Source organism: Procambarus clarkii, chromosome 30 (assembly GCF_040958095.1).
Source record: "Procambarus clarkii isolate CNS0578487 chromosome 30, FALCON_Pclarkii_2.0, whole genome shotgun sequence".
NCBI lineage: Eukaryota > Metazoa > Arthropoda > Malacostraca > Decapoda > Cambaridae > Procambarus > Procambarus clarkii.
Window position 1 is genome coordinate 24,037,980 of NC_091179.1, and position 22,861 is coordinate 24,060,840.

A 22,861-nucleotide genomic window follows, 5' to 3' on the forward strand; every position below is an offset into this window, starting at 1 on the left:
ATGCATTTTACCTTCTGTACATAATCTAGCAGAGGAGAATCACTTACATGAATGTTTGCAGATGATGCCAAGTTACTAGTTAGAGTAAGAAACTTGCATGACAAATGCCACATTTGTGGCATACTAGATGAGTAAAAAACAATTATGTTTTCTCTAAGAAAAACAGAACTCATTCTTGGCCAAAAAAGGACAACCAGTTGAAGATAGAGAATGGAGAGCCCCAAGGCAAGAACAAAACCCCCTACTTGCAGCAAAGCAAAAAATTTGTTACCGCTACTACCAGAAACCAGAGTGACTGGAGCCTCCATTTTTAACACTGGCCAATAACTATGCATCCATATATGAATATACTCAGTCTGGGCAAAGACATGCTGCATCCTAAATTAAAATATTCTTTAAAAATCAAATTTTTTTCAGATTATGAGACTTTTTAAAAAGTGCACCACGTCTTTCCATTTTCTATGATGGCCCATGTGGCATCATGGCTCCACCACCCATGCGGTAGGCCTATTATTGTTGTGTTCACACTCTTCACCGCTGCGGCCTCTGCTCTCGCAAAAACTTGTGCCCGTTCTGGTTATTTTTCCTCGGCTATATTTGGTAGGGCCTTTATAAACACTACATTTACTCCAAGATGGATAATGATCAAGAACAGAGCCAGTCCAGGACGAAAGCAGTGAAAGACATCCGAGGGAAAAGCTAAGTAGTGTTCGCCAAGAGTACAGAGAAGCGAGACTCGCACCAACAAAATTCCAGGCTTTAGTCGACTAATTTTCTGATCATTAACACTTTCGCCCGGGCATGACGCAGCATTGCGTCATCTGTTTACTGTCGGTAATACCGGGATGACGCAGCATTGCGTCATCCACTTTAAATAATCGCCAAAAATCAGGTTTTTATCCGATTTTTTTGGGACTGGTTTTAAAATGTGCGCCGATGTCTTCCCATTTTCTTTGTTGAGCCTTGTGGCCCTCAGGTGGCTTGGCACACGCCGTGGGCCCATTGTTTTCGCTCCACTGTTGTAACCAATGTCGCCTCCCCTCGCATCTCAAACGTGTGAACATTTCGGCTATTTTCCGTGGCTATATTTCTTACTGCGGCTTTAGAAACTATCTACCCTTACTCCACGATGGATAGTGATCATGAACAAGGCCCTTCCAGGAAGAAAATTGCGAAAGAAAGGCTTGAAAAGGGAGGGAATTGGGAGTGTAGCTGGAAGGCGTCTGAGCGCTCACTCGCGGCTAACGCGTGGCCCGTCTTCAACTCGGCGGCGGTTGGAGCGTGACCAGGTTTTATATTTTATATGCTAATGTTCCTCTAGAGAATTCTATTGCGAACCCATTGAGACCAAAATGAAAGACCTAGGACAAAAATTGAGGTGACCAGAGTGAAAATAGTGAAAACATTTTATCGCGTTTGCACGCTCCTGGGTAACTCGTTCGCACTCTCTGTTTGCTGCGGGTAATTAGCCGGGCTTTTGGAGTTTATATGCATTTAGTGCTGTAGAGAATTCTATTGCGAACACAATGATACCAAATTTAATCTCGTAGGACAAGAATTAAGGTGACAAAGTTGGAGAGTATACACTTTTCAGAATTTACGCGCGCTCCCGTGACACCCTGGGTCCCATATCGCACAGTTGAGGGGTGGCGCGCGGGGTGAGCAAAAGTGTTAAAGTGCCAAAAATGATAGCGATGTCGACAGTGAGGTGATTAAAACAAACAGCAGGCGAGGGTGAAACTGGGAAAGTGAGGGAAATCGTGTACTGGTTACATCTATGATTTTGAAGTGTATACAGGAATTGGGAAGACAATTCAAATGGTTATAAGAAAGAACATAAGAATGAAAGTAACTGCAGAAGGCCTATTGGCCCATACAAGGCAGCTCCTACTTATATCTACCCAATCTCATTTATATATACTGTATGTAACCTACATTTGAAACAATCAAGGAATTTATATTATATTACATTATTATATTACGCAGCAATTGGTTCCACAAATCAACAACCCTGTTACCGAACAAAAATTTATCCACGTCTTTCCTAAATCTAAGGCTTATCCAATTTATACCCTTTGTTTCATGTTCTGTCTTGTGTTGACACTTAATACCCTAATAATATCACCCTTTGTTATATCCATTCATCCACTTGTACAGGTCTATCATATCATCCCTAATTCTTTACCTTTCTAGAGAATGTAATTTAAGCTTTATCAGTTTTTTCATATGATAAGTTTCTAATTTGGGGGATTAACTGTCATCCTAAGCTGGACATGTTCTAGTGAATTTATATCCGTTCTATAGTACAGCGACCAAAACTGAACTGCATAATCTAAATGGGACCTAACCAGAGCAAGATATAGCTGAAGACCACCACCAGGGATCTTATTACCAACGCTTCGATAAATAAATCCCAGTATCCTATTTGCCTTATTACGAACATTTATGCACTGATTTTTTGGTTTTAAAGTCTTGCTAATCATAACTCCCAGATCCCTTTCGCAATCCGACGTTGCAATCTCAACACCATCTAGCTCTTATCTTGTAACTATCATCACCACCTAGCCTTACATTTGTCAGCATTAAACTGCATCTGCCAATCTTTTGACCATTTCAAAACGCTATTTAGATCTTGAAGTGATAGCGAGTCATAATGTGTTAATTTTCCTCCGAATTTTTGTATCGGTGGCAAATTTGCAAATATTGGTGCTCAAACCTGAATCTAAATCTTTTATATATTTTATGAATAACAGAGGTCCCAGGACAGATCCTTGAGGCACTCCACTTACAACATTTTGTCACCGACTTAACACTATCGCCCGCGCCACGCGCGCACTGCAGACTTTGACGTCATGGGGCTAATGGTGTGGACGAGCGTGCGGCAACGCCTAAATGTGTATACTTGTTTCAGTTTTCTCACCTTAATTCTTGTGCTACGTCGTTCATTTGGTATCATTGTGTTCGCAATTAAATTCCCTTCAGATGAATATGCATATAATGTCCAAAAGCCTGGCAAGACTCCCCGCAGCAAAGCCTAAAGTTACCCGTGAACAAGCACCAATTTGCACACCACAACCTAATGTGTATACTCGTTCAGTTTGATAACATCAATTTTTGTGTTACATCGCTCGTTTTGATATCAAATTGTTTGCAATATAAAGGCGCGCATTTTAAAACTAGTCCCATAACAATAGCACAATAAATAGAATTTTAACATATATTTTAAAATTCAAAATTTAGACCCAAAAACGTATTTATAATCTTTCAAGTGTTCTGACATCAAGTTTCGTGTTACATCTTTCATTTTGGTATCAAATTGTGTGCATTCTAAAGGCACTTATTTTGAAACTATCCCGAGGTCGATGGGATAAAAAAATGAATTTTATACAAATATTTTTGTAGTGGTTGCGAGTCCTGTCCACAACTAGGACTCAAGATAAAAAAAATGGATGTGATCGGTGTCCAAAGCAAGCGATAACTCCATTGATGCAAACTGTTTCCTTTGGTATAGCCATACCCTAATCTAACTTAACACTTTCGCGCTCTCCGCAAAGGTCACTCAGCCAACCGAATGTGCGCGCTGCGTTTTTATCGCTTAAGCGTAAAAACAAAAATGTGTATACTCTTTTTACTCTCCTGACCTTAGTTCTCATGCTACGTATTTCATTTTGGCACCAACGTGTTTGCAATAAAATTCTCTAGAAGAACATTAGTAAAATAAGTCACGAAACATATAGGGATACCAGCACCAAATAAATAACTACGTAGATGACTCGCCGTGAGCGCCCATCAGCAACAAAATGTTTTTACTCTTGGGATTATAATCACCTCCACACTTGTTCTACAGCGTTAATTTTGGTATCAATGGACTCGCAATGAAATTCCCAACACGGTGATATGAATATAAGCGTTGAATATTGATGCAGCCCGCCCGCAAGAGTGTGGGAAGTGGTGAAATTGTTACCCGGTATCGGTGACGGGACGACGCACAGCGCTTTGAAAGTTTATACTTATTTCACTCTCATGACATTAATTTTCTATGTACGTCATTCATTTTCATGTCAATGTATTCGCAATAGAATGTTCTATGTGCCCATAGGTAAAAAATATCAACAAAGCGTAAGTTAGAATAGCGACAAATATAAAACAACGCTGGAACATATCAGTGAGCGTCAAACACACACGAAATATTTTTACTTTTGTTATGTTTGTCAAGATTATACTTGTTGCACACAGTTATTTTTGGTTGTATATTGATCGGAATAAAATTCCCTAAACAGACATATGCATATAATACATGATATGGGGGAAGAATTACCAGTATAAACGGCTAAAGTCACCCACCTGCAACCCGTTTGGGACAAAATACCATTTGATCGACGTTATCCACACCTTTCATGAACTTATTGTACCATGCAGCCTAGTGGTGAGAAAGAGAGCCTCATAGCGCGCAGTTTGAAACAAACCCAAAGTAAATCGGATAAAAATTGAATTTTATACAAATATTTTAAAAGTTGACATAACTTTATGTCCACTATGCGTTTACGTTAGACGAAACCGAACGCGCCGGCGCGTCCAGATAGCGCGAAAGTGTTAATATAGCACCCCCAATACCATGAGCCTCTTATCTTTTTAACACTTTCGCCCGGGCATGACGCAGCATTGCATCATCCACTTTAAATAATCGCCAAAAATCAGGTTTTTATCTGATTTTGGGGGGACTGGTTTTAAAATGCGCACCAACGTCTTCCCTTTTTCTTTGTTGCGCCCTCGTGGCCCTCAGGCGGCTCGGCACACGCCGTCGGCCTATTGTTTTCGCTCCACTGTTGTGACCAATGTCGCCTCCCCTCGCATCTCAAACGTGCGAACATTTCGGCTATTTTCCGTGGCTATATTTCTTACTGCGGCTTTAGAAACTATCTACGCTTACTCCACGATGGATAGTGATCATGAACAAAGCCCTTCCAGGAAGAAAATTGCGAAAGAAAGGCTTGAAAAGGGCAGGAATTGGGAGTGTAGCTGGAAGGTGTCTGAGCGCTCACTCGCGGCTAACGCGTGGCCCGTCTTCAACTCGTCGGCGGTTGGAGCGTGACCAGGTTTATTATTTTATATGCTAATGTTCCTCTAGAGAATTCTATTGCGAACCCATTGAGACCAAAATGAAAGACCTAGGACGAAAATTGAGGTGACCAGAGTGAAAATAGTGAAAACATTATCGCGTTTGCGCGCTCCTGGGTAACTCGTTCGCACTTTCTCTGTTTGCTGCGGGTAATTAGCCGGGCTTTTGGAGTTTATATGCATTTAGTGCTGTAGAGAATTCTATTGCGAACACAATGATACCAAATTTAATCTCGTAGGACGAGAATTAAGGTGACAAAGTTGAAGAGAGTATACACTTTTCAGAATTTACGCGCGCTCCCGTGACATCCTGGGACCCAAATCGCACAGTTGAGGGGTGGCGCGCGGGGTACGCCAAAGTGTTAATCAGTCTTTCATATGGCACTATAACAAAAGCTTTGCTAAAGTCAAGGAATACAACATCACAAACTTTACCACTATCAACTGCCTCAACTGTGCCATAATAAAATGATAGCAAATTTGTTAAACATGAACGGCCATTTGTAAAACCACGTTGTGAATAATTTATCGATTTATTTTTTCAAGATGAAGACGAATGGTATTTGCAATTATTGATTCAAGTAACTTTTCCATAATAGACATTAAGCTAATTGGCTGATAGTTTGACACGAGATCTATTGCCTTTCTTGAAAATTGGTACCATATTAGCAACCTTCCATGACTCTGGCACTCTGTCCGACTAGCGATTTATTAAATATTGTACACAATGTCTACAATTGTCGCAAAGCTCCTCTTTGTATTCTTTAAGCACCCCTGGCAAATGCTTCGTCTGGCCCTGGGGGATTTGTTTGGCTTTAGTGTCACTATTTAATAACAGTCTCCCTGGTAACTGCTAAACTAAGCAACCTGTATTCTTCCCCCACTCATATAGACTTGTTCGGCTGAAGGCATAATGCAAATTTCCTCTTTAGTAAGATAAAATATTTATCAAAAATACTACTCATCTCTTCGGCATTATCAGTTATCTGACCTGTGTTTTTTATGGACCTATCCTTTCCTTTCCCTAATCTTTGTTCAATATAACTGAAAATCCCCTTTAGGATTTGTCTTTGCTTGCCCTGCTATGCGAACTTCATAGTTTCTTTTTGCCCTCATCTCTTTTTCAAATTTCTAACCAGTTGGATGAATTCTTGTTCTAAATTGACTTCCCCAATCTTAATCCTTTTGTACAAAGCTCTCTTTCTACCTACAAGGTTCTTCAGATCCTTTGTTATCCATTTCGGGTCATTATTATTCGATTTACTCAGTTTGTATGGTATACTACATTCCAGTGCTTTGCTTAGAATTAGGGGCTTGATTGAACCACTGAAAAACAAAGGTCACCATTTATATATGGACAACTACTATAACTCAGTTCAACTTAGTGAGAAGCTGCTTTAACAAGGTGTATACACCTGTGGTACTCTCAGATTGCAGCACGGTGCACCAAAAGATCTTCAGCTACAAGCAAATGGTAAGCTACTAGTAGATAAAACTGTATTCAGACAAAGACAATACTTTTATAATCCTGTGGAAAGATGAGAGTTGTTTCACTCATCACAACTTGCCAGTAATGACGAAAAGCCAGTTTTTTGACATGATATTTACTTTACTCTTATGGTATTGGTAATATTTTTCTTCCATTTGCCCTTATATGAATACTGTATATCCCTTTAGAGCATTCTATTGTGAACAATTCGATACCGAAATGAACAACGTAACACGAAAATTGATGTGATAAAACTAAAAAGTGTGTACACATTTTAGTGCGGGGTGTTGTGGGTGTGTGGAAGAGTGCTTACTTACGAGTGCTGTGGGTAGCACACCGTGCTTTTTTACCTTATATATGCATATCTCTCTCTCTAGAGACTGCTATTGCGAACAATTTGATATCAAAAGCAACGACGTAACAAGAAAATTGAGGTGATAAAACTGAAAAAGAATACACACATTTTAGTGCAGGGTGCACGCTCGCAGGAAACGCCAGGCCAACCTTGGGGTGGGCTGGGGCTCGTATGCCAGGCCAAGAAGTGTTGAATGAAATCAACTCCACCCCCTCCCCACCCCCCAACAGGCAGTCAGTGAAGCCAGATTGCAAAATTCCACAGGTGATGGATGTGGTGAAGCACCATCACAAGCTACCATCAATTCCTAGACCATGATACGGGCAAACTGCAGGCAAAGGAACCAGACCCTGCTGGCTGACACTTAATTTCAACGACAACTATAAACAAACCCCAAGCTGAGGAGGGGAGGGTGCCACAGAATCAAACCCTAAATAATCCTAAGGGGGGAAAAATTAGGAAAACAATCATCTGGAAGGAATTGGTCAAGATTATCTATTTCCACTTCAGCCCACAAACGGGTACCAGTCTACTGCGATCCATTCTCGCAAGGTCACACTTTAATCACATTGGCTTTGCTTTATCTTAATTACCTTATCATACTTCTGGGAACTTCACTTTAAAAAGTAGTCATGATTGAAAACCAAGATTGTGTTATTTAAACTGAGGGCATTAACTGCATGGTTAGTTTGTATACATGGTCTCATGGAATGAAGCCCTTATTTTATGTATACCCATTACCCTGATGCAATTATCAATTTTCATTTCTACTAAATTAACAAATACTTCAGTGTAACTACAACTACAGTACTTAGTCTATACTGCAATACAAATACATGAAACTAGAGCATTAAACACCTTTAAATTATAAGCAAAGTTTTGTAAACCATTTTCAGGGTTTAATATAATAAATTACAGAACCTGATATTCTGCAAGTACTCTACATAAAAATAAATGAAGAACCCTTACCTGAAAAGAATACTGTGCGAGAGCAGCATAGTGCTCACTCTGCCCCCTTACCCAACCTTTAGCTTTGGTGGGTTGTGGTGCCAGTGATGATAACAGCCGCCAAATGACATAAGGACCACCAAACACAACTGCTAAAAACATTACTATAGGCCAGGACGACTTGGAAGCTTTAATGTCAGCCTCTGTAAATGCCGTCGCAGACACCTCGCTCAACCCACCAGTGTTGCGCCATGCAGCCTCTAAACTTGGATCCTGAGACCTTAAGCCTGCAAGAGGTTTAAAGTACAGTACAATTGTGAAAATACATCATGATGAGCATTATTCAGTTTTTCCATTCTCATGGGATGAGGAAACAATAGCCTGGAGGATGTTAGGAGAGCATTTTAGGTAAAGATTAAAGATTCTCTAAAGACAATCATTCATCATATACTTTCCATATTATCCAGTCTCAGAATTGGTACCATCACATTTATTCATTCATTCATTCAATCACTTATAGCTTGCTGTTTAGTCAGAGTTGATTTGCTTTTGTATTGAGGTAGGTATTTTCTCCTGATTCCATATACGCCTAACCATCCTGTGAAATGGAAATATTAGGTGAACTTCTAGCTAGTTTCTGGTCTACACTGTGTAATCTGTCATATAGAATAGGGGAGCAGCACATTGCTTTGTATACCTAAGCTTGTTAATAAAAACAACAAATTCATTCATTACCAATCCCATTAACCCATTTCCTACTTTCATAGGGTGGAAAGGTATCAGTTCAGAGAAAAATAGTGAATACTGAAAAGTTATAAATAAAGTAGTTTAAAAATTAATTTTGCTGAATCATTCACATATAAAGCATGACAGGAAACAGTAATGCAAAAACTCTAGTTTCAGCAATAGACATAAATGGCTGCTGAAATTGATCCAAACAAGTGTAAGGTAATGAAGATGGGAAAGTGAGAACATGGACCTTTAGGTAACACCACCATAACACAAAAAGCAACCACAAGAAAACTGATTAGATTCCTAGAAGTGGATATAATCCCAGCACTAATGCCAAAAGTTCTTGAACATTTTATTTTGTGAGGAAGTAGAATATTTAAAGTGAATATAAACAAAATTTAAGTTCATAGTGATAGAAAGAATGAAAACCTGTGTGAATTAAATGTGAATGAAAAAGTGCTAGAAGTAGTTGATCCATTTAAATGTCTGGCATGTGTGACTGATAAAAGGAAGAATTTCTTTAAGCAAAGTTGTTCATTGAAGGAAATGACCAATACACTGAGAGCCCGGATTAGAAAAACCAAGATATAAAGAGATGCAGCCACAGGGCTCTGACAGGACATTAGTGCCAATCTTCATGCATGCACAGACGAGAGATAACCGATGTGACCGTGAAATGGCCAACCTGAAAAACAGTGTGTTAGAGAATTGTGTAAGAAATCCAAATATCATGAGAAAATCTGTAGGAGTCATGAGAAGTATTCAAACCCACATTTGGTACTCCAAGCACACCCCCTAGACCACTACACTAAAACATGCTCAAAAATCACGTTGCGGTGTAACATGGCTTGGACCATATCGTTGTGTAGTGGTCTAGGGCATGCACTTTAAGAGTACCAATTATGTGGGTTCCAATCCTCCTCATGGCTTCTACCGATTTTCTCATTGATACATCACGTTAATGTGATTTCATTGTGCATGTACAATGCCATGGAATGATGTAGAGTACAAGTGTATGTTAATCGCAAGACTGAAGAGGTTACCAAGGTTGTTTGGGGCTGCTAAAGAAATGGATGATGGACTGGTGAAGAGTGCATGCAAAAGAAATTATGGGTTGGAGAGGATGAAGGCAAGGGGCCAGATACAAGCGGGAATTTAATGTGAAACTAAACAGAATTGGTTACTAATAATGCTGGGTGGAAATACTTTGTAATAAGGAAGTAAATGTATCATTACGATCACTGTCCACCTAGTAGAATGAAGTGGCGAGGTACTGTTGTAGATGCAACCCGTCCTCTTAAAAATAACGTCACTTTTGGCTCGTATGGCCAAATTTGGGCGTAATTTGAAATGAAATCAACTCACAAAAGTGACGTACTGTTCCGTTTTCGGTTTGAGTCGTCCGGCTTACTCGGCAAGCTTAGAAGAGGAAACTTTCAATTAACGTTTTTCATACTGTTTTGAGACTGAGAATTTCCTGCCCACCTAACCTATCAGAGGACCCTTAACTTACTGTTATTGAAAAAAAAATCCCAAATTTTCTTTTTTACGTCCATATTCGGCCATACAGTACTGGTAAACGGCCAAAAGCGACGTTCTTTTTAAGAGGACAGGTTGGTAGATGACTGCTGGACTGGTGCTACTTATCTGTGTTTACAGTGGGGATGATGAGGCATGAGTGGATTAGTTCCTCAGAGTTAATGTCTACAAATCCACAAAAGTAGGAAACGGTCATGATAAAGTATTCATGTATGTAAAGTATAGATACTAGCACATACTTTGAAATACTTGCATGCCTACTCTTCAACCTTCTACCAAATGCAAAAAATATTGCCAGAAGAAAAGCTGAAACTGTCAAAGGGGAACTAGACAAGTCTGTGCATGTGGTGTCAGATGTGCTCAATTATGATGGCTATACAGGGTTGTGGGTTGCAAGCAGCCATGGCCTTGTTGATCAGGTGATCACCAGGAAAGCCTGGCCTAAGGTCTGGCTGCAAAATAAATTTTCACTGGCAAAATGATTTCATAGTGCTACATTCTTAAAACAAAAGCAGATGAAACTAAACCCATGCAGCTTATGTAGGAGGCAGAAAAGTAACATTTATGAAAGATGCAAATGGGAGGCAATGCTGGAGAGACGGAGACAAGATGCGAGGTAGAAGTGTGTTAGAACACTGATGGTTTGAACACCTGTAAACAATGAAAGACGACTGGCTTGCATACGAGACATAAAAGATACAAGTATACAGATTCGAGTGATGGTGAGGTAAGCCAACTGAATGAAAACAGAAAATAGAGCAATTCATTCCAAGTACACTGCACAATAGCAGTTTAATAGATATAGAACAGGAAAGATTTAGCCTTTATTAGACTACCTGAAATGAAGTTTCCAAATGTAGTCATAATAAGGCAGAGATACTGACAGCAATGAAGCAAGATTCATTTTCACTTAAGTTCCTAAATTGGGAAACAAATTCCAGTAACTTGTATAATTAAAAATGCTTACAAATAAATTAAATATGTACAGTACTAGCCATCACTAAAAATGATGATCAAATCCTGCATGATCTCAACTTACCAATAAGATAAAGCAGTTTCCTGTACAGCCACCGTAGAGTTCGCACAACAGCAAGTGCAGAAAATATTTGAGCAAAATGTGACTTCATTCTGGAGAAGTGGTCAGCAACTCCCAATACAGCACGAAATGAACTGAGAACGAAAAAATGACGTATTACCATTATACTGTACAAAGAATGTTTTTCCACACACAAATTCCAAACTTCATAAGGGCACCCAACTAACATTAAGCAATTTCATTTCTATTCTATATGAATGAACTTAGAGATACTGTACATAGTAACTAAGCTCAACAATAGTAGACAAATACATTGCAGTTCACAGATAAAACATGCAGAATTGGATGATAAAAATCAATTGTTAGTTACAGTACAACAAATAAAAGCGTTTGTCAATAAAGTGAAGTACTCGGGTAAAAGATGAAAGCAATGATATGAGTAAGAAAATTGTCTAAAAATCAAGAGGTACTATAATATTAAAACTAGTTAATGGGTAACAAAATCCCTTAGAGCTTCCTTCAGCAACCATGGTGATATTTGGGCTGGTCCTACTGCTTTTGTAACACCCACTTCCTCCAGGAATATTTTTACATTACCTCTTCAACATAATTAAAATTCTATCCAGTGTTGTTGCTGCTTGTCTATTGTCACCCGAACTTGGAGACTAATGAACAAATCCACAAGGGCCGTGACGAGGATTCGAACCTGCGTCCGGGAGCATCCCAGACACTGCCTTAATCGACTGAGCTACAAGATACAACCTGTCGTAGCTCAGTCGATTAAGGCAGTGTCTGGGATGCTCCCGGACGCAGGTTCGAATCCTCGTCACGGCCCTTGTGGATTTGTTCATATGATGCATCACGTTAGTGTGATCTCTGTGTGTGTTGGAGACTAATCTGGTTCCGATTTGAAGACCTCATGGAACCTCTAGTCGAGTTCTTCACACAATACCTTGTCATTAACCAAGAGTGTTCTTAACTGTGGGGACAGGGATCACATTAAAACCCAACAGGCTCAGAAACCTGTACACTAAAGACAAAGACAAACTCTTCAGCACGGGTGGGACACGAACAAGGGGACACAGGTGGAAACTTAGTACCCAGATGAGCCACAGAGACGTTAGAAAGAATTTTTTCAGTGTCAGAGTAGTTAATAAATGGAATGCACTAGGAAGTGATGTGGTGGAGGCTGATTCCATACACAGTTTCAAATGTAGATATGATAGAGCCCAGTAGGCTCGGGAATCTGTACACCAGTTGATTGACAGTTGAGAGGCGGGACCAAAGAGCCAAAGCTCAACCCCCGCAAGCACAATTAGGTGAGTACAGGGTCTCATATTGTTTTTCTCCACATGTCAGCTTAGCCTAGCTCTTTACTTTTGCCATATTCTCAAACTGCTGCTCAACTACCCTCTTAATTCTTGTGTATTCAATTCCTGGCCCTCTTTAGTGCCTCCCTATTGCCTCTGTACTTCTCTACTTCTTCCATCATTTTGTCTTTTCCTCATTACACTGTCTAACCATGAGTTTGCTGTTCTCCCTTTATCCACTGCCCTCCTGAAAACTATGAAGTGTTCCATCGCTTCTTTGCACATTTATGTTACGAGTTCCATCACCTCATTTGCCAACTTTTCTTCTATTTCAGTCTCCCACCGAACCCCTCTCAGATAATCTCTAATCCTCCTGTAGTCAAATTTTTTGTGCTCTCTCCTGTTCCATGTCCTGTTTCTGACACACTCTTAACACTTTGGCGTACCCCGCGCGCCACCCCTCAACTGTGCGATTTGGGTCCCAGGGTGTCACGGGAGAGCGCGTAAATTCTGAAAAGTGTATACTCTCTTCAACTTTGTCACCTTAATTAATCCAACAATGTAATCAAACATTATGCAATGGTCACTGGCTCATAGTTGTACCTCATTTTAACCATTAAACTGCACAACACATTAATAGCTGTGGCGAGTAACTCACAGAATTGTGAACCACAGCTATAGCTGTTTTGGTGTACCATGCAAGATTTTAAAGTCTCGTGGCTACACAGGGTTCACATCAGCTTCCTTAGGGCTCTTGTAAACAGACACCATCTATTAAAAAAAAATTGTGGGCAACATTTTTGAGCATGAAAGCCTCAATACTAACATTATGACAACCTTAGAATTTTTTTTAGTGAGTATAATTGGACAGACTTGATGCTAGGCAAGGAAGTGAATGAGATGTATGTCAAGTTTTGTGAAATATATGATAAAGGCACAAAAAAATTTATACCAAAACAGAGATGAAGAACTAGGAAACAGGATTGGTTCAATAGAAATTACGAGAGGGCCAGAGACCAAAAGACACAAAAATGGAATCAATACAGGAAGAGGCCAAACCCCTAAACATACCAGCAATACAAAGATGCGAGAAATAACTACACGGCAGTGAGGAGAGAGGCAGAAAGAAATTTTGAAAAAGGGATTGCAGACAAATGCAAAACAGAACCAAGTCTATTCTATAAATTCATAAACAACAAATTGCAGGTAAAGGATAATATTCAGAGGTTGAAAATAGGAAATAGATTCACGGAAAATTAAAAGGAAATGTGTGAAACACTAAACGAAAAGTTCCAAAGTGTGTTTGTACAAAATGAAATCTTTAGGGAACTGGACACAATAAGAATTCCAGAGAACAACAGAGCACAGAGGTGTCTAGAGACGAAGTCGAAAAAATGCTCAAGGAGCTAAGTAAGAACAATGCAGTTGGTCCAGATAGTTTCACCATGGGTTCTGAGAGAATGTGCACCCAAGCTCAGCATTCCACTTCAACTGATTATTCAGGCATCCCTGTTTACAGGAGTTGTAGCTGATGTGTGGAAAAAGGCTAATGTAGTTCCAATCTACAAAAGTGGAAGCAGGGAAGACCCCCTTAATTAGACCTGTATCATTGACAAATGTAATAGTCAAAATATTGGAAAAAATAATTAAAACTAAATGGGTAGAACACCTGCAGAAAAACGATATAATATCAGGCAGACAGTATGGTTTTCAATCTGGAAGATCCTGTGTAACGAACTTACTCAGTTTTTATGAACGAGCCACAGATTTTACAGGAAAGAGATGGTTGGGTTGACTGCATCTATCTGGACCTAAAAAAGGCTTTTGACAAAGGTCCCCATAAGAGGTTGTTCTGGAAACAAACATATTGGAGGAGTGACAGGTAAGCTACTAACATGGATGAAAAATTTCCTAACTGACAAAAATGAGGGCCATAATCAGAGGCAAGGTATCGGATTGGAGGAATGTCGCGAGTGGAGTACCACAGGGTTCAGTTCTTGCACCGGTAATGTTCATTGTCTACATAAACGATCTACCAGTGGGAATACAGAATTACATGAACATGTTTGCTGATGATGCTAAGATAATAGGGAAGATAAGAAACCTAGATGATTGTCATGCCCTTCAAGAAGACCTGGACAAAATAAGTATATGGAGCAACACTTGGCAAATGGAATTTAATGTGAATAAATGCCAAGTTATGGAACGTGGAATTGGAGAACAGACCCCACACAACCTATAAATTATGTGAGAAATCTTTAAAAAATTCTGACAAAGAAAGGGATCTAGGGGTGGTTCTAGATAGAAAACTGTCACCTGAGGACCACATTAAGAACATTGTGCGAGGAGCCTATGCTACACTTTCTAACCTCAGAATTGCTTTTAAATACATGGATGGAGAAATACTAAAGAAATTGTTCACGACTTTTATTAGACCAAAGCTGGAATATGCAGCGGTTGTATGGTGCCCATATCTTAAGAAGCACATCAACAAACTGGAAAAGGTGGACAGACATGCCACTAAGTGGCTCCCAGAACTGAAGGACAAGAGCTACGAGGAGAGGTTAGAGGCATTAAATATGCAAAAACTAGAAGATAGAAGAAACAGGCGATATGATCACTACATTCAAAATAGTAACAGGAATCGATAAAATTGATAGGGAAGAATTCCCGAGACCGGGAACTTCAAGAACAAGAGGTCATAGATTTAAACTAACGAAACAAAGCTGCCGGAGAAATATACGAAAATTCACTTTTGTAAACAGAGTGGTAGACGGTTGGAACAAGTGAGAGGGTAGTGGAGGCCAAAATCGTCAATAATTTCAAAGCACTATATGAAAGTGCTGGGGAGACGGGACACCATGAGCGTAGCTCTCATCCTGTAACTACACTTGGGTAATCACTTAGATAATTACTGAGTGAGCCACCAAGGCTGGCACATGCAGCATGAGCTAACAGCACTGCTGTTCAGCTTGTGACCACAGCATCACCTAAAAAATGTAAAAGTATATATGTAACTGGCATTATTTAGCAATGATAGTATTACACAAGACCTGTGATAACAATTACCAGGATTCTGATAATAGCAGGATTGTTGTGATAATTAGCACTGTGTATAGTATTGTGGGAGGAGTAATGCTGAGGGAGGGGAGGGAGGGAGGGAGAAAGGTAGGTAGGTAGCTTTGTCTGCTGACTGTGGCCACCTGTTATTGCCTAGAATCACCTTATCAATTTAGTGGTTTGCTATGGTGAACACAAATGTAGATACTAATATATAACGTGAGTATATAATGTAATAACGGCACAATATGGTGGGAGGAGGAATCTCTGAGGGAGGGAAGGCAGCATCCACTGTGTAGCAACCTTTGATATTGTATGAACTCACCATAAGAGTTTAGTTGTACAGTTATGGTGAACATAATGTGAAGATACTTATATATAATGTGTGCGTATAGTGTAATAACACCACAAACAGTATGGTTGTTAGTGGAATGTTAGTGTGTCTGGCCTTGAACGAGTGAGGGAGGGGAGGCAGCGTCAACTGACTGTGTGGCGACCTCTGTTGCTGTCTGAACTATTACGATTGCATTGTCAACACCTCAATTTTGCCAGGATGCCTTGCCGTATTGAGGCCAAAATACATCACCTATGATTCCCCTTCCCCTGTGGTCAGGGAACACAAATGAACAGTTTTACAAGAGGAAATTTTTTTTATTATTTTTTATTTCTTGCACCTGGGCGTGTTGCAGGCTATAATCACAAGAGCAACCCAAGGGTCAAGTTCCCTACAGTTTTATTTTGGGTAAACACCATATCCAGTGTAGCTGGTAGATCACCACCACTTTGTGGGCTCCTTGATATGCTGCCACAGGAAGTGTTTGTAATGTCTAGAAATCTTGCTCTCCCTACTTCATCTCCCTCGTGAGCATCCTTTATCGACCGGTCTATTTCTATTTGATCAAAATCCCTAAGTATTAGGATCTTTGCTCTGGCTCTCCTTGCCTGTGGCCACCCAATGATTCAGAGAGGAGTGAGGAGCGAGCTCAGATGTCAATGTTTGCAGATGTAAATTTAATGAGGACAGTAAAAAGTGAGGAAGACTGGGGCTGTGGCAGAACGAGATGGGAGGATAAGTAGTTTCCTTAGAGAGGTTAGTAGGGTGCCAATTCTCTCTGAACATCAGCCAGTTACAGCTGCTATCTCCAGAAACCTCTGATGATTGAGTATCTCGGCACTCACAGGTATGGTTCGTGCACAACTGAAAACACAGTGTTAGCGAACTTACTTCGCATCAACAAAGTGATGCGAAGTAATCAGCAATGGTTGATTTTGTTAACTGACACACCATCGACTGGAGTTGACTGGTCCATACATAACGTTCTGAAGACCAGATGTCTAAAAAAAAAAAAAAAAAAATGTATTTTGTAAAGCTCACCTAACACAGTCCACTTTTTGGAGAAAAGCACATGTTCATGCTTATTGTAGCAAAAGGGTCAAGTGTTAGGTACATTTAAAAAAATTTACAACATTATTTGAAGTGACAATTAGCACCATTTTTGAGTAAATTACAGGACTAAATCAGAAAGTCTGATATTAGATACATTCTGTAACAAGCAATTAAATTTGTATTAACAAACATTGCAAAATATTTGAAACAAATACAACATACAGTACCTGTAAACAGCATGATATGTTGACTCCAGCATCATACTGACGGAACCAAATGCATGAACAATGCTCTCTATACTCTGAAAGGCTTGACGGGAACTCTCTTCTGCTGCTTGCATAAACCTGTAATTAATCTCCAATTACTGCAGTTAATACTTCAATTCAGAAAAATCACTGCACAAAAAATTGATTTTACTTTCAACACCACACCAGCATTTTAAGTATTTAGCCATAATTAAAGTCATTGTATAAAAATAAGCATTCGGCTATGACAAAATTGAAGACGCTGTACTCATGGTAGAGAATAGAGGTTGTCATTGAAATATTGCACATGCACATGTATTCATGCATTATTTGTCAATGCATAAATAATATGCAACATGAATAATCAGAATTGCCTATTATAAAACATCCCTAAAATACTAAAAGGAAACATGTGTACTGCAAGTCTTACCCTTGATCAGTCACTGCTCCCCCCATCATACCGAACCGGTTGTAGTTCCCGTACGTCGCTCCGTACGCATTATATCCACCACCATAGTAAGACCCTCCTAAGGAACTGTAAGCACCCCCGTAGGAACCATAGGCACCATAAGATGGTCGGGAGAATGTGCTAGTTCTAGTAGAGTTAGGGCGTGGAGGCAGGGGTGGCTGGCTGGTGTGCGAGAACCCCCCACCACCACCGCCAGTTCCTGGGGCCACATGTGGAGATACTGATACAAACCTGTGTAAGTAGAGAATTGAAATCCATAATGCTCATTATCTCTTGTAACCTCACTAAGTTTCATAGTTAAACAATATAGGAATCGAAACAAAGTTTTTGGCAAAAACTTCAGAGTGCAATTAAGGACATTTTTATAGTTTATAAATGTTCAGGTAAAGTTAATGTTAAAATGCTTCCAAACTCGACCATTTTCATTTCAAACTAGTGATGAAAACATTAAAAAAAAAAACATTAAAATATAGCCTAATTAAAAAAAAAAAAAATACAACTCTCAGAACGAGATTTCTCGGTTGGCACAGTACAGTGGTTAACAAAAAATTATAATGCAGTTGTCCCAATGATACAACAATTTAATGTATTGGTGATATCAAATTAAAAGATTGAAATGTGCCTTAAAAAAATTGATAGAAAAATTATACAATATTTGAAAATGTAGATTCAGGTCAAACTGCTCTTTCTAAATTGTTCCATATCAAAACCACAATAATAGGGAAAATAAAAAATTTGTTAGATGGTGCAAGTCTCCAAATATGGTACGGTACTGACAAAAAAAATATTTCCTTCACATTTTGGAAAAATAACATTTTCCTTCTAAAATCTTCCAACTCCAGACAGGAAGATTAACTTTCAAAATCTCCTGCAGAACACACCAAACCACAAAAAAATACCATGCTACACTGCATATAAAAATTAGATCCTAATACACACTTCTCTATGTGTATGGCATTAAATATGTTGGTCACCCGTGTGTGTTCTTTTTGTCAGGAAAAAGAAACCAATACTGGACTTGGTCTTATAAAGCTCACCCGAGAGCAACTACTGACCTTCCTCATGATGCAATCTTGAGATGATTTCGGGGCTTTTAGTGTCCCCAGGGCCCAGTCCTCGACCAGGCCTCCACCCCCAGGAAGCAGCCCGGGACAGCTGACTAACACCCAGGTACCTATTTTACTGCTAGGTAACAGGGCCATAGGGTGAAAAACTCTGCCCATTGTTTCTTGCAGGCGCCCGGGATCGAACCCAGGACCACTGGATCACAAGTCCAGCGTGCTGTCTGCTCGGCCGACCGGTTCCCGTCAGCAAGCCTCAAACTCTTGCCTAACTCCTGGACACCTATTTCTAAAGTAAGTAAATCCTTGCTAGGTGAGTACTACTAAGTGAAGAGAAGCATCAGATGAAAAGAAATATTGCCCATATGTCTATTTTATCAGTTTTAAGTCAATGACATGGACTATTGCATTACACATTCAGAGACTGCCTCCAGAGACTGACCACTTTATTGGTGTGCCATAGATCTATATTAATTTATAATTAATAGTCAATTTTGTTTGGAACAACCTGTGAAAATACATGTTAAGCTTATAGATGTCCCCCTCCCCCCACTCCCAAGGTCAAACTACCGACCCTCGCCAGGATGCAACCTCACAAGGAGGTCACTAACTCCGGGTACTTATTTACTGCTAGGTGAACAGAAGCATTAGGTGACAACCATTCAGGAATGGTTGGGCAACCATGCCCAACCATACCTGTCCCACTTCAGATTTAAACCCAGGATTCCTGGTTGAGTCTAGAACGAACCCAACTGCACTACCGCATCCCAACCTTGTTACATTCTTGTACACTCTTGTACCTACTGTATAAACAAAGGCCAAAGTCCATTCCATGCACCTGCCAAACGTCTGTTTATGAATGATAAACAGTTTACACACTACTCAACTGATGACATTCGAACACTTCCAGAACAGGTGCTTCGCTAACGACTTTTGTTCGAATCACAACACTGTAAATGCTTCACCCACGTACTACAAATACAGTACAAATAATCGCAAACAGAATCTAAACACCTAGCCTAATCAATGCCTAAATAGGCATATGCTAAGCTAATATATATTAATTTATATTTGAGAAAATTCCAATTTTGAACGAACAAGATGTTAAAGTTTATGAATGTGTCTTTGGGGTCAACTGCTGAATGGAATGTACTTGGTCTGAGAATGGGTCGATTACCAAGCCCCCCCTCCCTATCTTCAAGTATGGTACTAACCACAATTCCCAGAGATACAGTACCTAGTTCACCAGGGTATCTGGCCAATTGGTGCAGAGAGAAACACCATATGCTACCAGTTTTGTGTCATTAACTTTCCCAATATCACAGATGATTGATCGATAAAGATTAAGCCACCCAAGAGGTGGCACAGGCATGAATAGCCCGTAAGTGGTACAATTTTTTGTTCAGTAATACTTTTCAGTATTCTGAGGTTGCATTTAATCGTCAATCTGTTATCGCGGGGGAGGGTACTGCTTGACAGTCTTTATGAGGGTGTCCAGCTGATGGACACCTTTTTAGACCAGGAGAGTGGCTGTGTTGATGGCTTCAAGGTGGCCACTGATATTATTACATGTAATATCCAATACAGTATTACATCTACAACATCCATTTTAAAGTAATTTTATTGGAGTGGCTACTTTTTCAATCCATATTAACTTTTACAATAATTACTATTCTTAGTCTAACAAAAACTTCAATAACCAAGTTTTCAGAGACCGGCGACTTTGATTAAATCTGACTATAGAATTTGAACTTTCAAATTCAAAAATTCAAATGTTTATTCAGGTAAAGTACATACACACACAAGGTGAGATACAAAAGTTGATGGATTTATAGATAGAGCTAGTACATACAATGCCTAAAGCCACTATTACGCAAAGCATTTCGGGCAGGAAAAACATTAAAGACAAACTTAATACTAATCGAGATTAAAGTATAAAATGTGTTGAGAATAAAATAAAAAAGGGGGAACATGGCAGAATAACAGCAAAAATACAATTAGGTCGACAAACAGCATTGTTTAAAAATAGCAGACATGGGTTGACAATATAGGGGTAAGGTAGGTTACAGGGAGTTTATTTTCTGCATTTCTTCTTTCTGTATTCGCTTTACGGTGAGAAAAAATAAAGCCAAGAACTAAAATATTCCTAGGCCTAGTATAGCACATGTTTGTTTGTTTATATATATATGTACACAAGGGGGTACATTGGGTTTATGAGAGTACATAGCAGTGATGTTTTTATTCTTGCAAAGCCATTAACACTCAGCGTTTTGGGCAGGTTCTTATTCCAACAGATAATTTTAAGTAATTTGAAGCAAAATTTGAATATTAACAGGTTCATTGTAAGAAAATTAATAGGCACATTGTAGTAAAATATGAGTTCAACTGTGTACTATATTAGGCCTAAGATGGTTAGGTTAGATGTTATTTTCCAATAAAAATAGAAAAACCTTTTCTGACTTGCCCAAATCCAATAGTACCAAACACTACTTTCTAAAGCTTCATTACGTCAATATATATATACCATGGTCCACTTAGAGAGGATTATCACTATCTACACCAGAGAGGATGACCTCTAAAATGGATAAGAAATTGAACCCATATTTCTCGCCCTGTTGCTGGTCTATGTACTGTAGTGCCGAGACTGTGGTCCACCACACAACTACCACACCACACACACGCTACACACTACTCATAGTGCTCAAAAGGAAGGTCTGAGATATGATTGTTATGATGCTAAACGCTTATCAGTTTAATAAGCTCACGCGTTTGCGTTGTCAGGATTGAAGTTGGGTTGCCTCTGGTTGACGCCATTCTGTCGCTCCCAGGGTTTGGGTGCGGAAGCCATTTACTCCACACTAACTTGGTCTTGACAGGAGCCCGACACTCCCCTTAGGGTCCATTAGCCAGCGTAGGAGCAGCTGATGACGAGCGGGAGAGCAGCAGCAGCAGCAGCGTGCTCCCTGGACGGCGACGCGGGGGGTACTGAGTGGCCTTGGCCGCCCCGGACCATCAACCACGCTAGAATTAATGAATGCCTCTCAGTGTTTACAAAGTTACAAAGAATTTCCTGGTAACTAAATAATTTTTTTTTTATATATACACAAGAGTTCTCACATTCTTGTACAGCCACTAGCACGTGTAGCGTTTCGGGCAAGTCCTTAGTCCTATGTTCCCCGGAATACGACCCGCCAAATGGTTTAACAACCAACAGATACCCATTTTACTGTTGAGTAAACAGAGGCTACAGTTAAGGATTTGTGCCCATTAAATCCTCCCCGGCCAGGATACATGATTGTAACCTATCCACCGCTGCCCACTGAATGGGGGCCGGTGTGCAGGACAAACATATCAATTGTGACACTAGCTCTCCACATATGTCAGTTGCTTAATTTGGAAATTGTACTTAATTTTTTTTTTTTAATTTTGCCCCGAGGGGCGAGTTTATTGGGCAGCGCCACTCATCTTGTGAGTGGACATACCGCCATAGCAGTATGTATAACACTCCCCAATAGGAAGAAAACCCGCTGGGTTGTTCATCCTGTCACTTGTACCCAGACGCAGCTGGGACTTGCTTAACTGTCTCAAGTAAACAGCTCCTCAAACAAGAAGATTAACATCTATCAACCCTTAAAATCTTACGTTATCTTGTGGGTGCAAAATGGGGGAATCTTTTAAGAACAGTATCAATATTTGACAAATAGTGATTTCCTAACTCAAACAATGTGGGGTTTATAATTCTACACATACTTCTGATGTCTCTCAGGTGTTCACATTCACGTAGATAGTGTTCAAGGCGGTGTCCGTCACTCTCATCACAGATTCTGCAACTTCGCTGATCAACTGTCGTTTCCATTCCATATCTCCATGGATATTTGTATCCAAGACGGATTCTCGCTATTACTGATTCTCTCCCTCGTACTCCTCCTCTTCGGCCATAATGATTGGGACCTGTGGTCGATCTCGAGAAAACATCCAGCGATCTTTTAGGCTAGATAATAGCCTAACGTGTATGAATACACTCTGGCTTCCTGTCCCCTGACACAGTGAACTATACCATTGATGGTATTTCGTTAATGTTCCCAGCCTTGGTTTTAACTGGTTGAATTATG

General features: G+C 39.8%; 1 protein-coding gene across 1 annotated transcript in view; it reads right to left on the bottom strand.

Annotated features, from left to right (window-relative positions):
- Window positions 1-21,763, bottom strand: part of LOC123765553 (peroxisomal membrane protein PEX13) — a 42,854-nt gene extending 21,091 nt beyond the window's left edge. The window contains exons 1-5 of the mRNA XM_045754230.2: window positions 21,515-21,763; window positions 17,650-17,919; window positions 17,202-17,318; window positions 11,221-11,351; window positions 7,932-8,197 (exon numbers count right to left, since the gene is read on the bottom strand). Of these exons, the coding sequence (XP_045610186.2) occupies window positions 7,932-8,197; window positions 11,221-11,351; window positions 17,202-17,318; window positions 17,650-17,919; window positions 21,515-21,597 (867 nt within the window). The 5' untranslated portion in view covers window positions 21,598-21,763. The remainder of the gene's footprint in view (window positions 1-7,931; window positions 8,198-11,220; window positions 11,352-17,201; window positions 17,319-17,649; window positions 17,920-21,514) is intronic.
- Window positions 21,764-22,861: the final 1,098 nt, after the last annotated feature.